The sequence below is a fragment of the Protopterus annectens genome, chromosome 2.part1 (genome assembly GCF_019279795.1).
Source record: "Protopterus annectens isolate FY-2018-M chromosome 2.part1, PAN1.0, whole genome shotgun sequence".
Classification (NCBI taxonomy): Eukaryota; Metazoa; Chordata; order Ceratodontiformes; family Protopteridae; genus Protopterus; species Protopterus annectens.
This window is the reverse complement of record NC_056729.1, coordinates 499,368,590-499,388,217: the sequence shown is the minus strand read 5'-3', so window position 1 is coordinate 499,388,217 and position 19,628 is coordinate 499,368,590. Positions and strand designations below refer to the sequence as shown.

The window sequence follows — 19,628 nt, the reverse complement described above, 5'->3', positions numbered from 1 at the left end:
CTCCCCCATAGACGCTAAGGTGGTAGCAGCAGCCACTAAGAAGGAACTTGCTCAGGAGAGTTCCTCGGTCCATCCTCCTGACAGAGCGTCGAGGATGATGGACCACCTAGGTAAGTGTGTTCATGCTTCAGCTACCTTTTCGATTAGGGTGCTGAACTACCTTACCTATGTCACTAGACTCCAACGCGACCTTATAAAGGAGCTGGAGGACCACCCCCCCCCCCAAGTCTGTCACAGGATGACCAGGCTTCATTCTCCGCAAGGATGGCCACTTTAAAAGCAGTATCTAACAAGTCCATGCGACTCCTTTCACGTGCAGCGGAAGGAGCGGCTAAGGCAGCTGGGTCCGGCGTGTCCATGAGGTGCAACACCTGGCTCAGGTTATGTTAGTTTTCGGAACCCTTCAAAGCGTCCTTTGCCACTGCCCCTTACGATGGCTCTACACTCTTTGGTAAGACCGTCAAAGAGACATTAGTCCAGAGTGAGGAGGAGGGGGAAGACACTGTCTGTCATCAGGATCTGCTTCTCTAACCCTCAAAGGTCCTTTTCCCAGAGCCGGAGAGGGCAAAAGAAGATGTGGTTCTGGAAGTCACAGTATTCCTCGAGCACTCAGGGCTCTTCTTCCCCAGAGGCAGAGGGGACAGAATGGATGCCGGCCCAGTGGCAGAGGGGGTCCTAGGAATATTGGGTCTCGAGAACCTTTCTCTGACAGACTAGGGCAGCAACCCTGTGGGGTTGCCCGACTGCTGTACTTTGGTCTCTATGGGGGACCAAAGGCCTTGGACTGTCCTGCCTGAACAATGCCCCCCACCCAAGTTGGGGGACGATTGTCTTTGCACCTAGTGGCGTGGGAGTCCATAACAACGGACCACTGGGAGCTTCAGATCATATACAGAGGATACTCTACCCCCTTCGTGGGTGCCCCCAAATCTCCCAGACACCTCCTGGACATACTACACATGCAAAGGGAGGCAGCAGCACAGGAAAGTTCCAAACTGCTAGAAAAACGAGCCATCGAAACCGTCCCCCCAGATCAGTCTGGATCGGCCATCTACTCCAGGTTCTTTTTGGTGCCAAAGAAAACGGGGGACTTGAGACCCATTCTGGATTTCTCTACCTTGAACCTATCAGTTGCCAAAGAGAAGTTCCGGATGGTCACATTACAGTCCATCATGCCGTACCTGCAAGAAAGTGATTGGATGTGCTCGTTAGACCTTCAGGATGCATGCTATCACATAAAAATGCACAGAAGCTCCAGGAGGTTCCTCCACTTCGGCTAGGAGTCGAGTATTACCAGTTTTGAGCCCTACCCATTGGTCTCCCCACAGCCCCCAGTGTGTTTACCAATGTGGTGGCGGTGGTAGCGGCTCACCTGAGGCTTCAGGGGATTCAGGTCTATCCGTACCTGGACAATTGGCTCCTCACTGCTCCCACCAGGCGTCTACTCTCTCAAACCAGGGATTATTTCCTGACTCTTGCCCTCCGTTTGGGGATAACAATCAATGCATCCAAATCTCTTAGATCTTGTACAGGTGATAGACTACATTGGTGCCAGGATAGATACTCTTCAGTGCAAAATCTTCCTGATTTCGGAGAGAGTTCAAAACCTGAGTATGCATGTCTCTGATCTACCACTCTCATCTCCCAACGGAGAGGGCCTTAGGCTCAGTGGCGGCGACCATAACTGTTCTCCCATGTGCCCGGTTACACATGAGAATTCTACAGTGGACTCTAGCTGTACAGTGGTCCCTGTTGGAACTGTCATTGACTTATCCAACTCAACTTCGTCGAGTCTGTCAGTCGTCCCTCATATGGTGGATGTGCTGTCCAGACATTTCAGAGGGACGACCTTTTGTTCCAGCCCCGGCCCAAGCCACATTGACCACGGATGCCTCCCAACTTGGGTGGGGGGCATTGTTCGGGCAGGACAGTCCAAGGCCTTTGGTCCCCCATAGGGACCAGCTTGCACATAAATGACCTAGAGATGAGGGCAGTCCTTCTAGCGTTGCAGGCCTTTCATGCCTTTCCTCCTCTTGGAACGAGTGCTATTCAGTCAGACAAACATGTCAGTGGGCTGGTATGTCAGCAAACCGGGAGGGACTAGATCTTATCCCCTTTGTCGCGAGGCCATGAGAGTGTGGGAATGGCCAGTCTCCACAGGTCGCTTTCTTATAGCAGTGCACATTCTGGGGCGGTCCGACATCCTAGCGGGACAGGCTAAGTCTGACTCTTCTGATGCCTTACGAGTGATCTCTGAATCTGTCAGTAGTGGAACAGATATTCAGCGAGTGGAGTCAACCTTGTTGTGATCTCTTTGCATCTCCTTGCAACACGAAGTGCAGCAAGTTTTTTGCTCTGAACCCCCTGCCGGGAAGAGTCCCCCAGAGACGCTGTAGTTCATGCTTGGCCTCCCAGTCTCCTGTATGCTTACCCACCAGTACCTCTCATTCCGAGGTTTCTACAGAAAACTTGTCGACTGGGGAGCAACGTGATCCTCATTGCCCCATTCTGACCTCACCAGGTATGGTTTCCCTTCCTTTGGTCTCACCTTCTGGCTCCGCCTTGGATCCTAGATCCCATTCAGGATCTAATTTCGCACCCTTCGGGGGGGGGTGCCTCATCTGGGTCTGGGCAACCTGAAGCTCACAGCATGGCCGCTCCAATTCCCATGATTGGTAGGACTCCTGGACTATCCTCCTCAGTTAGATCTATTTTGGTGGCTGCTCATAAGTCTTCGACCAGGAAGGTTTATTGCAGCAAGTGGAAACGTTTTTCCTTTTGGGCCTCTCAAAGGAGTTTAAACCCTTTCACTGCTCCTATTTCCGCCATTCTTGATTTTCTAGCTGAATTTTTTTTTCAACACAGAGCTAGTTCTTCTGTCAAGGTTCAGTTGGCTGCCATCTCTCATTTTCATGTGGGCAGGAATTCTGCCTCTTTAGCCTCTTCCAGACTGTGTAAAGCCTTTATTAAAGACACCTTTTTGTTACCCGCTCTCCCCCCCCCCCCCCAGTCAAAGATCCTGTTCCCCATGGGACCTTACTATGGTTCTTCAAGCTTTGGTTGCTCCGCCTTTCGAGCCTGCCGCAACTGCACATCTGAAATTTTTATCTTGGAAAACAGCTTTTCTGGTGACTATTACCTCTGCCAAAAGGGTTTCAGAATTACAGGCCTTTTTCATCAAAATTCCTTGCATGAATTTTCACAAATATAAGGTTTCCCTTCAAACCAATCCATCCTTTCTTCCTAAGGTGGCATCACCAGTCAATATCAATTCAACCATCAATTTGCCTGTGTTTTTTCCTAATTTTACTAACAAGATGGAATACAAACTCCACATGTTGGATGTTCATAGACAGTTATGATTCTATTTACACAGGACAAAATATTTCCGTAGATTGAAACAATTGTTTATAGCCTTCTATAAACCCTTTTTGGGAAACCTATCTCCAAGGTCACTATAGCTAGATGGATTTCTTCATGCATCCTGCAGGTCTATAAGAACAGACACATGTCTCCTCCAGGTCAGGTAAAAGCTCATTCCAGTAGGTCCATGGCTACGTCTGCGGCTTTTTGGTCTATAGTGTCTTTAGATGATATTTGTTCTGCAGCTACTTGGTCCTCATCTCATACGTTTATTTCTCATTATAAATTGGATTTGACTTCCAGAAGGAGAGCATCCTTTGATTCTGCAGTGCTCTGGAATATCATTCCGTGTGGGCCTTCCAGGAGTTTAGTAGCTGAGGACTCTGCCCCACAGGTTGAAGACCAAATGAAGTAAACTACTTCAGATAAAGAAGTATTGTACTCACCATAACGTTCCATTTGAGTAGTTGTACTTAATTTGCCTTCAACTGTCCCTCCCTTCTTCTCCTGGACCTTGGCGTATGATCAGCCTACGGGCTGCAGTATAGGTCACAAGTAAATTTTTCAGGTCGGGTTAACAGGAGAAGGTTCAGCAAACTCGATCTGGGGATGGAAGGCAGTGGAGATGTATTATGGGTAAGGGGAGGAGTTTGAAGCTCAGAGCAGATGCTAGTAAAAGTTGCCGGCTCTGATCAGATACGTATCCATAGCCCACAGGTTGAAGACAAATGAAGTACAGCTACTCAGATGGAACATTATGGTGAGTACATAACTTCTTTTTTTCTCTTATTCTTGATCAAATGTCTCGGGAAGTAATAGAGATGGTCAGCCGAGATCTAATGAATGTAGTGGTGCCAAAGAAGAAAGGAATCTGAAGGCCATTACTGGATCTGCCATCTCCAAACCTTCACATCAAGATTTCAAAATGCTCGGTCTTCGGTCTGTTTCCTCTCATTCCTCCTGCTAGTTTCATAGTAAATTTTGACTTAAAAGTTGCTTATCATAGTCCAAATGACAAGAACTTCAGACACTTAAGATTTTCAGTATCTGGTTAACATTTTCAGTTTTCTGCCTTATCCTTTAGGTTGTCAATAGTTTCAAGAGTATTTACAAAGTGTTTAGACTCTAGCTCCAGTAATAGCTTATTGCAGGTTACAAGGCAAACAGCTTTCATGATTTAAATGACTGTCTTATTTTTTCAGACTCTCTTCTAGACTTTCAAAAAATCTGTTTCATCAAAAAGACACCATCTCACCCTAGGTTTTCAACTAAACCTAGAAAAAATCATCCCTCATGCTTTCTAACAGGATGGTGCCTCTAGGCAGTCGTCTAGATTTTTCCTTGATGATGGCCTTTCATCAGGACAAAGTGAACTTCAGGATTTATGGGCTCTAATTCTTACAGTACCTCTAAGCAGGTAACAAACAATAAAAATCAGTGATTTCTGAAAACAGTCTGAATTCAGTACCGTCCCCACTTCCTTTCAGACACTGGTGTGTTGAGTTTTGTCATGAGGGAAATTCACTGGTGGTTGTATGATTTATTGCTCGATCCATTTATCCCTTCCTTCCTCCCAGCTCTTGCACCATTTGTAACCACAGATGCTTCAGGTATTGCATGGGTAGCAGTGTTCAAAGGGATGAAAGTGCAAGGCCTGTTAAATTTCTGCACCTCATGCCATTACAAGAGCTTCCCATCACGCATCCAGCAAGCCTCACTTGAACCTTCTGTAGTTCTGTTGAAGCCGTGGTGGTACAGCGATAGCGTTGTTGCCTCACAGCAAGAGGTTCTCCTGTTCGATTCACGGCTGGAGTGCCTTCTGTGTGGCGTCTGCATGTCCTCCCCGCGGTCGTGTGGCCTCCAAAAGACATGCGTGAATGGGCGTGCCTTCGCTGAAGGTTGGGCATCGGGCTGGCAACTCGGCACCATTTAAAAAAAAATCTACTGCCAATCATTAGCGGACCAGAGTTCTGCTGTGGCGACCCCTGACCGGGAAAAGCCGAAAAGACAAGTTTGCCCAGTTCCCTTGATGGTCAGGCCCCAGCCTTAGTCACCCATGTGGTATTTCAGATCTTTACCACAGTTCAGAAACCTTCCACTATATTTCATTATAGAATACATGGATAAGGCTTTATGGGTGACTTCTCAGAATTTGGTCCCTTTTTCTGCTCAAGTTCCAGTAGTACTAAAATATTTATCACTAATCTTTGACGACCAGGTTTTTCCTGTTACGTTCTGACAGGATTATAGTACATGTACCAGCAATGTCTAACTCCTGTCAGTGCTTGAAGCTGTCAATGTTAGTGTCACTGAAATTCTGTCATGCCTTTCTGAGAGGTATTTTCTCTCAGCCATTTTCAAAAAATTTAGTTAACTCTTGCAGTCGTAGCTTTATGGTTGAAAAAATAGCACTGCCATCTTTTCCACCATAATCTAAACCGGAGTCCTTTTTTTTTTTTTTTTTTTTTTTTTGAAAAGGAAAATACTCTCTTAGCAGACAGAATTGAAGGCTTCCTCTTCTAAGCCTCATGTTGTACATTTCGTGAAGACAGGGTGTCACTGTAGACTAACCTATTTATGCATAAAATAGCTACTGAAGTAAATTTAAGTCAGTCATGTAGTTTATCATTTTTCCTTTATCCATGCAGAACATAAGATGCATTGTGTAGATATTTAGCATTAGTTGTGCTTTTATTTGGACAGATCTAAAAACATCCTGTCTGTATTGTATTTTGCCGTATAAACTATAACAAAGATCTGCCAGCTAAACCTAAAGGGCACTTTACAAAGCAGTGGGTAATATTCAAACCACCTTCAGAAACATTTCAGTTGGCATTCGTGCTGCTGTGACATGGACTTCACTCTGTACTTTTTAAAATACTACAAGTTAAAAGCAGACTTTAGGTCAAGATCAACCTTATTGGTCTATAATTGGAAGTGTCATGTCCTGATGTTACCCAGGTGGGTTAGTTGGTGACAGTCACATTAATGACATGTACAGACTGGATCATGTTTGATACAGAAGGTTCGTACTTAACATGTTATGGTCTATAGCCTTCCATTTCAACACGTTTGCCCACCTTCCCCATTTCTGGCTGAAGGGTGTCAGGAGAGGGGTTCCACGTTGTTTGAAGAGGCATTAAATTTAGAGGTTTGGTGTATGCAAGTTTTTGTAGTGTGCTTTTATGTGCTCACTATTCTGGGGCTCCCTCAAGATCAGGAAAAGCAGTGAGATGCAGAACTTTATTGGAGCTGAAAGACATTAGAGCATAAAATGTTTAAAACGTGCAGAGCTGACTCATCCCTGTTGCAGCTAGTCTTAGTGTTAAAGTGGGTTGTCATAGTTCATGAAGCTGTGTCATAACGTGAAGCACATGACTTTCATTTTAGTGGTACTAACTTTATTAAAATTTAATAAATGTGTGTGCTATAATACTTGATTGTGCAACAAATAAAAATAAAAGAAATATGAACTGTGGGGATCATTTTTTTTCCCTTTTGTATTTGACCAGGAAAAATGATGCGCTGTATACGTTGTCCTGTTGCCTATCATGCTGGAGATGAATGCATTGCGGCTGGGTGTGCAGTATTAAATTCCACAAGCATAATCTGTACCAACCATTTTAAACCAGTCAAGGGTAATAGCCACCATGCACATGTTAATGTGGCTTGGTGCTTCGTGTGTTCTAAAGGTAAGTGTTTGTGTAACTGTTTTTCTTTCTTTGTTGTCTCACCTTAAGAGCTGAATCGAGAAAAAAAATAACCACCTTATGCCAGCAGTTCAAGGATACGTTGAATTCGCCTTAGGTATCTGAAGACCATTGTAAGTTTTATGTTTAGAGAATAAATTGTCAGAAGGGAAACATAAAGAAATTTTCAAATCATTAAAAAAAACTGTCAGACCTGTTGGAATAAATGCAGTTTAGAGCTGTACTTTGTTCAGGAAGGCATTTCTGTCACCTGTAAAGAATAGGTGTCTGATCACCTTGGTTGCATGTTTGGAGGAGCAGTTTTGTAGATGCAAGCCTGTGTTTCCAGTAAAATGTGAGATGGTCTTTAGGGCAGTCTCATCTACCAGAGTTTTGTTTAAAATATCACACCATTAGATTGCATTTACATGGTAAAGACTTGAATTTCCTGTTTGCTATCATCCATCTTTGTTATCGGGCTATACTGGGGCCGGGCATATTTTTTACATTTTTACATTTTACACTTTACATAGATTTGTTACGTATAATACAAATTTATTTTTGGTTATGTACTAGAATTTAAATTGATTAAATTGACAAATGAACTTTAATAATACAACTGTAACTGTGTTATAACCATGAAGGGTTAATATATGTGAAGTCAATAGAACAATTATTTATGGTAATCATTTAATTGGAAGTTATTTCTCATTGGAGAAAGTTAAGTTGAAAGTTTCTTTATATATGATCTGTAACTATGATTTAACTGAATCTGAGGATGCCCTTTGTTAGGTGAAAGCGCTTAGTCAGTTACAGATGGATTTTCATTGTTTTGTTGTTCTACATGGGGATTATTAAAGCCGCTGTGTTTTTTACTTTTGGCTACACTGGAATTTATTCTTATTGGTTTATTTTTGCTTATGACAATGGTGTTTTCAATATTATAATGTTTGCATAATCCCCAATGCAAGAGTCTTGCCACATTATGCCTTTCAGTATACAGTCCTTTTGCCATTAGTATGTCACAACCATCAACATGTGCAACTGTTTCCAATTGTGTTTAAAAAAAACCTACATCTGCCTTTCTCCCACATGTTCAGTGGACTTTGTATACGTTAGTTTACAATCTTGGGCTGCCACAATCAAACTTTTGTCTTTTGGTTTAAATTCCCCTCTCCTTAACCATTCCTGCATTCGATCCTGATCAGCATGAGGTTGATGATCTTCCTGTTTCACTGTTGCAGTCATTACATTTGGGTAATCCTGCTGGCAGGTTGCCCTCAGCTGGCCTGAATTCCAAAGTCTTGGGTCCCGCTTCGGCTGCTGTCGCCCCTTCCCTGACGTCAGGTCATCAGGGTTATAAAAGAAGCAGCCAACTCCATTTTCTTCAGTCTTTCTTGCCGCGCGGTGCCCGAAGCAGAAGCAGTTCGCAAGTGCCGGTCGGCCGACTCCTGAGATTTTCGTGTTTGAGTTTCAAATCCGAAGTCTTCAATAAAGCTAAGTACCCTGTTGGGGTACCTTTTTTTTCTTGCTCCAGACCAATGTCAGAAAAAGTTAATTGTATTTCTTGTGGAAAGCAAACACCTCCTAAGGATTTTCATTCTTACTGTATTCCTTGCCTAGTCCCTGATCACAACGTTACTGGTTGTCGGTTTTGTGCTAGATTTAACCAACACACTATTAAGCATCGGTATGATTTTGCTTTAAACTTTTTTGGATGCCGGTTTAATTATCCTGAAATGTCGTCGGATAGCCATCTGGAGTTTACAAAAAAACGCAAAGAAAAACAACAGAGGCCCAAAACAGGCGAAGCTTCTAAGCCAGTCGCCGGTTCTCAGTGAGGCCCATTCGCAGCCCCTGACGCCCGCTACTTTAGAGTTGCAGGCCACTACCGACTCCCACGTGGAGTCGGCCATGCCGCTGGATACTCAAGGTATTGGAGCCTCAGACGCTAATCCCTCAGGTGGGTCCGAAGCTGCTGAGCAAGTACCAGCTTCTGAGGGTGTATTCAGACCTAAACATCTTTACATTAAAACGACTTCAGCATCAAAGGCAAAGACTAAAGCACCTTCTAAAGCAGGGAAACAAACTCAAGAGCCACGTGGAAAGGCCTCTATGCCCAAAAAGTAGATGCTCAAAATGGCCGAAGACTTGATTACCTTGATCAGGGGTTCCCATCCCCCTCCTGATAAGAGGCCTAGGCAAGACACTGACTATGAATCATCAGATCAGGTTTCTATTTCTTCTGATCAGGAATATTCTCTTCCCCCCTATGAGGTTTCTGATGCTGAAGAATCTTTATCTTCAGCATCTCCTTGTGAGGACTATTCTTTTGGGGAAACCTTGCATACCATGAGGGAGCATTTCCACTAGGAGTTCCAAGATTTTTCAGAATCTAAAAAGAGGCTCAGGGATTTTATTTTACTACCTCAGCACAGGCCTCTAGCTATTCCACCTGTGTTAGACATTGTAGATGTGTTTTCGGAGTCTAGTCTGACCCTTGACTCCTTACCCCCAGCTCCTGTTATGCCTGACAGATATTACAGGGTTCCTGACTCTCTCAAATTTTGTTTTAAAAACCCTGCTGCTGACTCAGAAACTATTTCACAGGGTCCAAAGGGAGTTGAGGCTTCCACTACAAAAAACCCAACCCCCTCTGACAGAGATTCAGGGGCACTGGATAGATGGGGAAAAAAGGTTTACACATCTGCAACTTTGGCTATAAGGGCCTTAAACTGTCAATTTCATATGGTTAAGTATCAGCAACATGTCATGGGATTGCTTAAACAGAAAATGTTAAATTCTGAATGTGCAGAAAACAAGGAAATGCAGGATTTATTGTATGCAGCGGAACAAGTTGGAAAACATATTTTGCAATGTGGTTTTGATTCTTTGGAGGCCTCCTGCAGGGCCGCAGTTACGGGTTCTGTAAGTAGGAGGCATGCTTGGTTAAAGGAACAAAATCTGCCTGATCATGTTAAAATTAAATTACTAGGTGCACCTTTACAGCATGATACTTTGTTTGGTGTTAAGGCAGAAGAGGTGTTAAAGAAAGTGGAGGACAAAGCTAAATCTATGCAAACTGTCAAAGAATTTTTACAAGTACAGCCACCCAGGTTTAGTAGACACTGTCCTACAAAAAATTGGTCCTTTCCTGTGTCAGACAGACCTCAAAGGGGCAGATCCCAGGCGCAAGGTTCTTATAAGCCCAAGCAGTGGGGTGCTTCTACATCCAAAGCTGGACAAGATAGATCACAAACATACAGAAAACAGTCCCAATGACTTCCCCCTGCTTGCACCAAGCACTTATCTTTTGGCAGCACCCTTAGGGGGGAAATTAGCACTTATTGCTCAAAATTGGTACGTCATAACCCAGGACAGGTGGGTTCTAAACAGTGTCACAAGGATACAAGTTCCATTTCCGTACTATGCCAAATGCAAACTGCTGGCCAGATCTGCCAAAAAATCAATGGGCAGAGGCACAAAAACAAGTCTCATCCCTCATTGACATGGGGGGGCCATTCAGCAAGTGCCAGAGCAAGAGCAGGGGCAAGGATTTTACTCGACTGTTCTTGGTACCCAGAATGGACAAGGCCTGGAGGCCGATACTGGACCTATATATTCTGAACACTTTCCTGGATATTCCAAAATTCAAAATGTTGACTTTGCAGCATCTTCTGCCCATGTTGGGCAAGAATGCTTGGCTTGTGACTTTAGACCTAAAAGAGGCATACCTTCATGTTCTAATCAGACAATCATGCAGACGATACCTAAGATTCAAGGCTGGTTCAATGCATTACCAATTCTCTGCACTGCCCTTTGGCTTGTCTACTGCACCCAGGGTCTTTACAAAGTACCCGGCACCAGTAATTGCATTCTGCAGACAGAGGAATACAAATATATCCTTACTTGGACGACTGTCTCATTCAAGCAGAGAACAAGGACATTCTTCAACATCCGGCGTTTGTGAAAATACTTCTAACATGCCTAGGGTACACAGCCAACAAAAAGAAATCAAAACTAGTAGTCTCACAAGAGATAACATTCCTGGGTGCAAGCTTGAAAACAACTGCCCAGATGGCTTATCTCACGCCAGACAAAGGCAACTGACTACCTATTTCAAAATGTTGGCAACAAAGGCCCAGTTATCTGCAAGAACAGTTCTGCAGGCTTTGGCCTTCATGGCATCCTGCATCCTACTAATTCCATATGCAAGACTGCATGTGAGGAAACTTCAATGGTACCTAAAAAGTGTTTGGACTCAACATTGGCACAGCCTGCAAACAGTAATTACTCTCATTCCCTGCCTGCAACAGGAGTTTCAATGGTGGGCAAAGGTTTGTCGCCAGAACAAAGGGCAGCCATTCACATTACCTCCAGCCAGGCAGACACTAACACCGGATGTATCAGATTATGCCTGGGGAGCCTACATGGCAGGAAGAGGTATTCAGGGCATATGGTCCTCAAACCAAATACATCTCCATATCAATCAAAAAGAGATGTTATCTGTTCAAAATGCCCTGACAGCCTTCAAGGACCTATTTCATCCAGGACAACTACTGATAGACAGACAACACCACAGTCATGTGGTATATAAACAAGCAGGGGGGCACACATTTTTGCCCCCTTTGCAGACTAGCCATGACCTTGTGGGACACAGCTTTGACTTACAATGTACATCTGCAGGCACAATTCCTGCCAGGAAAGGAAAATACTCTGGCAGACAAACTTAGCAGAAACCACATGGATCCCCACGAGTGGAAGCTGGATCCACAAGTCTTCATCATGATAACAAGGAAATGGGGATGCCCGAACATAGATCTATTTGCCTCCCTTCTCAATTACCAACTAAAAAGATTCTGCACAAGGACTTATCACAGACAAGCATGGAAAATGGATGCCCTGTCAGTATATTCCTTTCCTCCACTGCCTCTCCTCCCCAAGGTGCTCCTAAAGGTCACACAGGAGAAGCCAAAGATGATAGATTGCCCCAGACTGGCCATGCCAGTACTGGTATCCAATACTAAGGAACTTATCTCTATACCCAGCTTGGATCTTACTGCAAATACCTCGACTACTGTCCCAGCAAAACAATCAGATCATGCACAGCCAACTCAGGGCATTAAACTTGACAGCATGGCGGATAATGTTGTTGTTGTGTCTTTCGGCTTTTCCTGGTTAGGGGTCGCCACAGCGAAACTCCGGTCTGCTAATGATTGGTAGCTGATTTTTACGTGCCAAGTTACCAGCCCTGACGCACAACCTTCAACGAAGGTACGCCCATTTACGCATGTCTCCACGCAGAAGACGCTCTAGGTGAGAATCGAACCGGACAGCGTCTTACTGTGAGACGACAGACAAAAAACACTTCTCAGTAAAGCTGTGATGGATGTCATTCTGGAAGCCAGAAGGCCTAGTACTAGAAAATCTTATGCTGGAAAATGGAAGAAATTCTGTGCCTGGAACCAGGCACAAGGAACTGATACAGCAGTACCAAATATTCCTCAGATTTTGCAATACTTAACTGAGATGCTAGACAGAGGCCTATCTGTTTCATCAATTAAAATTCATGCCTCTGCCATTTCGGCTCATTACAATACAGAGCCACCACTTTTTTCTCACCCTTTATTAAGGCAGTACCTCAGAGGAGCCAAAAATTTAAGGCCCCCAAGAAGACCACCAATACCTGCATCGGACCTCAATTATGTCTTGGAAAAGCTCACCCTGCCTCCTTTTGAGCCAGTTGCTACAGCTGATATGAAGCTTTTATCTTGGAAAACAGCTGTGCTCTTAGCAATTACTTCTGCAAGACGAGTTTGAGCTACAGGCGCTCATGGCTGTGGAACCTTTCATCATTTTTCATCCAGACCGGGTCTCCCTGAGGACAAACCCAACATTTATGCCTAAAGTAGTGTCCAGTATGGCTCTTAACCAAGCCATCCATCTGCCATCCTTTTACCCAGATCCTCAGAACAAGGGGGAAGAGAATTCTGCATTCTTTGGATGTACACAGACAGCTTAGATTCTACTTGGATAGAACCAAAGCTTTCAGGAAGACAGAGCAATTACTAGTGGCATATGCTACATGATCACAAGGAAAGCCTATCTCAAAGCAAACTATTACTATATGGTTAGGCCACTGCATTCATTTCTGCTACTTACACCATGGCAAGCCAGTGCCTAAGGGCATTGGGCCTCATTCCACCAGAGCTGCAGCCACCTCAGCAGCCTTTCCCAGGGGAATACCAACCAGAGACATTTTAGAGGCGGGTACTTGGAGTTCAGTGCACACCTTTACAAAGCATTATCATCTGCCATTCTACTCTAAATCCAGGGCAGGCTTTGCCACTGCAGTTCTGCAGGGCCTCATAGCCGCTCCTACTGCTGTGTAGTTCCAGCCTCCCAACCATAGCTTTGGGACTCTACCCAAATGTAATGACTGCAACAGTGAAACACGAAGAACATAGTACAGTTGTGTACACTTACCATAAATGTAGATGTTCGAGTGTATTCACTGTTGCAGTCCAGGTTACCCACCCGCCTTCCCCCTTTTTTCTTTTGGATCTTATCTTTCCTTTTCTGATTTATACTATCTATGTGGTGTATTTGCTTATAGATGAAGGTAAAATTTATATTGATTTATTTGTGAATATATATATATATATATATATATATATATATATATATATATATATATATATATATATAAATATATAAAGTTTGGCTACCCTTTTTGGGGGCACCTGACATCCGGGGCAAGAAAAACTGAAGAAAATGGCGTTGGCTGCTTCTTTTATACCCCTGCCGACCTGACGTCGGGGAAGGGGCGACAGCAGCCGATGCGGGACCCAAGACTTAGGAATTCAGGCCGGTTGAGGGCAACCTGCCTGCAGGATTACCCAAATGTAATGACTGCAACAGTGAATACACTCGAGCATCTACATTTATGGTAAGTGTACACAACTGTACTTTCCAGAGTTTTCTATACCTGCAACTATTTTTATGCAATTTTTTTTCACATTTCTTGCCTTCTCATCTGATCCTTCACCTTGCATTCTTTTGTTTTAGACACATTAAGTTGCTGCTTGAGTTTTAACCACTTCTGATATGCTTCTGCAAAACTTAGCATGGAAGTCATCTTAGACTTCTGTTTTAAAACTTTCACTACGTTTAGGATTTGAGCGGTCAGCAGAAATGCTTGCAGCCCTACAATTGCAGATCAGTACATATAATCAGTTCCGAGGAGACCCATACCTCCTTCAGAACGGGGAATATATAGTCTTGGTATGCTCTGATTTTTTTTTTTTTTTTATAAATCATTTGAGCCTGAAGCACCTTCCTTGTTTTCCTGTCCAACCTATCCAACACCTTTTGGGGCCAGCCAGTCACTCCAAAACTGTACATTAAGACCGGAAGAAGAAATTGGTTTATAGCTTGGTCTTTTTTCCTAGCTGTCAACACTATTTTCAGTATCAAGTCTGCTAAAGTATTCATTACTAAGTTTTATTCACATTTTTCATGCTTTATTGTTGATCCTTCATCGGTTCCCAAATATTATACACTCCCTCTTGCTTAAGTTCTTTTAGGTCACGTTTCTATCCCAAACTGATGTTTTCTTGGTCGCTTTAAAGGTTAATTTTGCACATTTATCAAGACCAAATGACATTCTTATCTGAAAATTTTTGACCACTTGCAGTTGTGCTTTCAGTTTCTCATATGATGAACTATAGAGTTTTAAATCGGCCACAAATAGAACACAAGTCGTTTACACTTTGTTGTTTTCTGGGAGCCACATTGCCGCCATGAGCTAATCTGTTAAGTAGACAGCTTAATGGATTAAGGGCAAGACAAAGGAGCAGCCGTGAAAGAGTTACCTTGCTTTAGTTTCACGTGCTGATTTTTTAGGAGACTTTACCATCGCAACTCAGACAAGGTTAAGTAAGGAAATGGAAAATAAGGACCTGAAAGATCAAGGGTTGAACTATGCAGCCACTGTTCCCAATTGCCAAGCACTCCATAGAATGCTGCTGTGATGCTATGTTTACATCATATAGGACAGCAGTTAGTGAGTTAAGACAACATTCTTGGGTGAGGACCCAGCTTTCTACTAGACCATATTGTTTTCTAACTCCTTATTGCCCTATTGGATAAAGAGTACATGTTTGAAACCTCTACAGAAAAGCTGTTCAAGAAACTGGACTATTCAGTCAGTTAAGCAGTATTTTTCTCACAAAAAATGTACAGTAGAAACTGCCCCACAAAGAGACCGTCTTAATACCAAATACATGAATAAGGCAAACTCCAAAAAGGGAAGAAAGGTTGGTATAACAAAAAGTATCTAGTTGACCAGAAAGCTTATGAACTATAGAGGACAAATCCTAACAAGGGAAGCACTATAAGGTTAAGGGGCTAGTAATCCTCCATATCAAACTGGGAAGCAAGCATACAAATCGGCTGAGTTCTAAAGATTTTAAAACGGATGCAAACTGACACACACACACTTCAGAAATTTCTTGAGCACCTGGAGATGAGAGAGGCTTGGTTCAGCCTCTTCTGGAAGAATTGTTTGTGCAGGGCCATGCAGAGTACTAGAGATAGAAGGCACAAGTTCCTGTTTGTTCCTACTTTCATTGAGTAACCGACCCTCAGTTAATTCCAGACCTCCAAGCTGCATGCATCTGTTCACAGAAGAACTTGCCGGTGCACCAACTGAATGTCTTTTCCTCCAAAGTCCATGAATGGAAACTGAACAAGCTAATTTTCCAGGCTATAGTATAGATGTGTCAGACCCCAGACATGGGCTTAATTACAACTCTGGGAATGTCAATAAGCTAAAAAAAAAATACTGAAGCAGTTACCCATGTTAAAGGCTTGGGCAGCAAATGTTATTCCCATCTCATTGTTGGGGAGTAACTTTAGTTCATCTCAGTTTCCTTCCTTCCAGTAGTGTTTCAGAAGGGAAAGACAGCAAGGCTTTCTCTAATAGCTTAATTGCCAAAGCTGGCATGGTTCTCCAAATTTAGTCCAGGTAGAAAAGGAGAGGCCCTTACCAAACTTGTGCATTTTAACACAACAAGATGCGGGGGTAAGGGTGGCTCTGGTACACCCATACCTGAAGTGCTTCCAAGTTGGCTGCTTCGACATTCTCTATAGCTGCTGTTATGGACGGGGTAGGAGGTAGTGTAGAGGTGCACATAATATTGCTGCAGCAGAGTTGATGGTCCACCAATATCTAGTTGAGTGTTTTCAAATTGGTTTGTTTTTTGCTTTCCATTATAGTACACTTTTGCAGTCTGCCTCTCCATATGTCCCTTCTTATTTCAGTTAGTGGTCAACCAGTACTTAAATGGAGTGCTCCACCTCAAACCTGTAAAGGTTGGTTCCACAGCATTGAGGATTTTTGTGGTGAAAAAATTCACCCCTTAACTTGTGATTTATCTCTTTGGTGACACTCAAGTTCTTATCTTGGAATACTAGGATTTGCAGGTCCAAGCACATACAGTTTTCCATTTAGATAGGGAAAAGCAGTAACATTGAATCCTTTGTGATAAAGGTAGTCTCAGCATTAGCTTTGAATGTAATTGGCTAGCTTGTCCGTGTTTTATCGTAAGCTTCAAATTAGAGTGGAAAGAATATTGTATTTAAAGAATGTTTATAGAGAAAACAAGAGTTTGGTAGAAAGGCATATCATTGCTAGAATCTCCTTGTGCCTGACTGAGAGTGCTTCTCAAACAATTGAAATATAGAGATAAGTATATTTTTTCACACTTTAACTGTTCAGTGTTCTGCACTGTCTTTATTTTTGCTTGACTGAATTATTTATATATTTGCTGACTGAAGTTTATTTTCTGATCTGTACTGAAATTTTTTTTGTCCCACCCAACTGCTGTTGTGTTCTTGAAGTTGGTGGCTTTTGCAGTTGACCGCCAATACTGTAAATTTGATCTTGGACACTCCTCCCAGTCCTTTCTCATTAACTCATTCTGCCTAATACAGAGATAATTTGGGAAGGCCAAACCCCTTGGTCCCTTAACCTTGAATTATCTTCTGTCCCTGCTCTACCCCTTTCCACTTTATATATTAAAAAAAAGACACTTATTTCAGCTGCTTATATTTTTCTGTATTTGTGTTTCTTCCTACTACACTGTTACTTCATCTTGCTTTTTCCTGCTACTTGCTGCTTGTTTAAAGTATTCAGCTGCATCTTTTCTGTTGCATTTTACTGCTTGTTTGTAGCCTGTTTAAATTGTTATTCTAAGCTCTTAGTTTTGGTTTAAGCACTTGAGGTTTAGGTCAACCCCTTGGCTCTCCCTGGTCTTTCTCCCTCAGATTCTGAGAAATATGGATGGACAATTTCCTGCAGTTTCTCCTGCCAGTCTGGTTGATATGGGCATCCTGAGACAATGTAGCAACTGCCTCCTGTACAGAGACAACCATCTACTGCCACCTAGGAACACAGTTTGTGAGAGAGGTAGTTACATTAGGAACCTAGATTCCATGCTCTGTCCCCCTCAACCCAGTATATCTGGCACCGAAAAAGCTATCAACACAGTCACTACACCTCGATCACCACCCACACCTACACAACACACACCAACATATGCGGAGGTCCTCCACATAAACATACCCAAGCAAAGGAGACCTCAGAGGCAAAAACACACACAATCTCCATAGCCCTCCACACCACATACCAAGCATAGTCCACACACCTGTCTCACAGCCACTAAGGCTTCACCATAAACCCAACATATTAGTCACAGGAAACTCCATTATGAGACACACAGATGTGCCTCTCACAGGCTGGATATCACGGTTAGTTGTCTGTCAGGTGCCGGAGTCCGCCATATCACATACGCACTCAAGTCTCTCAACAATAGATATTGTTTTGACTCTCTCATAGTCCATGTTGGCATGAATGACTTGAGATGTACTTCTCTGGACTATATGAAGAGAGACATGATTGATCTTGCTGATTGTGTCCCAGGCAGGGATGTCCCTAGCCTTAAGCAGCATTCTGCCATCATCCAGAATGATGCCTCAATGCAAACGGAAAATGATTGACTTTAACAATTGGCTTAGATGTTCATCGTGTTGCTGCAGTCATCACACTTGGGTTATCCTGCCGTCAGGCGGTCCCGCAGTCGGCCAGAGTTCCAAAGTCTTGGTCCGGCGTCGGTTGTTGTCGCCTCCTCCCTGACGTCAGTGCGACAGGGGTATAAAAGATGCAGCCAACGCCATTTTCTTCAGTCTTTCTTGCCGCGCGGTGCCCAAAGCAGAAGCAGTTCTCAAGTGCCGGTTGGCCGACTCCTGAGATTTTCATTCCGAATCCAGAACCGAAACTTTTTTCTTGCTCCAGTCCATTGTCAGAAAAAGCTAATAATTGTATTTCATGTGGGAAGCAAATACCTCATAAGGATTTTCTTTCTTACTGTATTCCTTGCTTAGGCCCTGACCACGACGTAGCTAGTTGTCGGTTTTGTGCTAGATTCAATCAACGTACAATTAAACGAAGGTACGATTTTTGCATTTCATTACTTCGGTAGGCGTTTTAATTACAAAATGTCATCTGATACGGTTCCGGCTATCAGAGTTCACAAACGACGCAAGGACAGACAGGCCTCCGAGGTCCAAATCAGACAATATAGTTCAAGCAGAGCCAGCTTCAGGTTCGGCCGTCAGTGAGGTGCTTTTGCAGCCCCTGTCGTCGGCCATTTCGTAACCGATGGCCGAAATGGACTCCCACGAGGAGCCAACTAGGCCTTTGAATATTTCTGTAGTCTGCAGTCATCACACTTGGGTTATCCTGCCGTCAGGCGGTCCCGCAGTCGGCCAGAGTTCCAAAGTCTTGGTCTGGCGTCGGTTGTTGTCGTCGCCTCCTCCCTGACGTCAGTGCGACAGGGGTATAAAAGATGCAGCCAATGCCATTTTCTTCAGTCTTTCTTGCCGCGCGGTGCCCGAAGCAGAAGCAGTTCTCAAGTGCCGGTTGGCCGACTCCTGAGATTTTCATTCCGAATCCAGAACCGAAACTTTTTTCTTGCTCCAGTCCGTTGTCAGAAAAAGCTAATAATTGTATTTCATGTGGGAAGCAAATACCTCATAAGGATTTTCTTTCTTACTGTATTCCTTGCTTAGGCCCTGACCACGACATAGCTAGTTGTCGGTTTTGTGCTAGATTCAATCAACGTACAATTAAACGAAGGTACGATTTTGCATTTCATTACTTCGGTAGGCGTTTTAATTACAAAATGTCGTCTGATACGGTTCCGGCTATCAGAGTTCACAAACGACGCAAGGACAAAGACAGGCCTCCGAGGTCCAAATCAGACAATATAGTTCAAGCAGAGCTAGCTTCAGGTTTGGCCGTCGTCAGTGAGGTGCTTTTGCAGCCCCTGCCGTCGGCCATTTCGGAACCGATGGCCGAAACGGACTCCCACGAGGAGCCAACTAGGCCTTTGAATATTTCTGTTGCAGGACCTTCGGACAATGCTCCTTTGGATGGGTCCGGAGCCGCTGTGCAGGTATCTGCTTCCGAAGGGGTTTTCAGGCCTACTCAGCTTCTAATAAAGGCAAAGACTC

At 43.7% G+C, this 19,628-nt stretch overlaps 1 protein-coding gene across 1 annotated transcript in view; it reads left to right on the top strand.

Annotated features, from left to right (window-relative positions):
* The window catches only part of NSD2 (nuclear receptor binding SET domain protein 2), a 2,565,963-nt gene that overhangs the window by 1,885,088 nt on the left and 661,247 nt on the right, over nt 1–19,628 (top strand). The window contains exon 15 of the mRNA XM_044062294.1: nt 6,876–7,055. Coding sequence (XP_043918229.1) covers nt 6,876–7,055 — 180 coding nt within the window. The remainder of the gene's footprint in view (nt 1–6,875; nt 7,056–19,628) is intronic.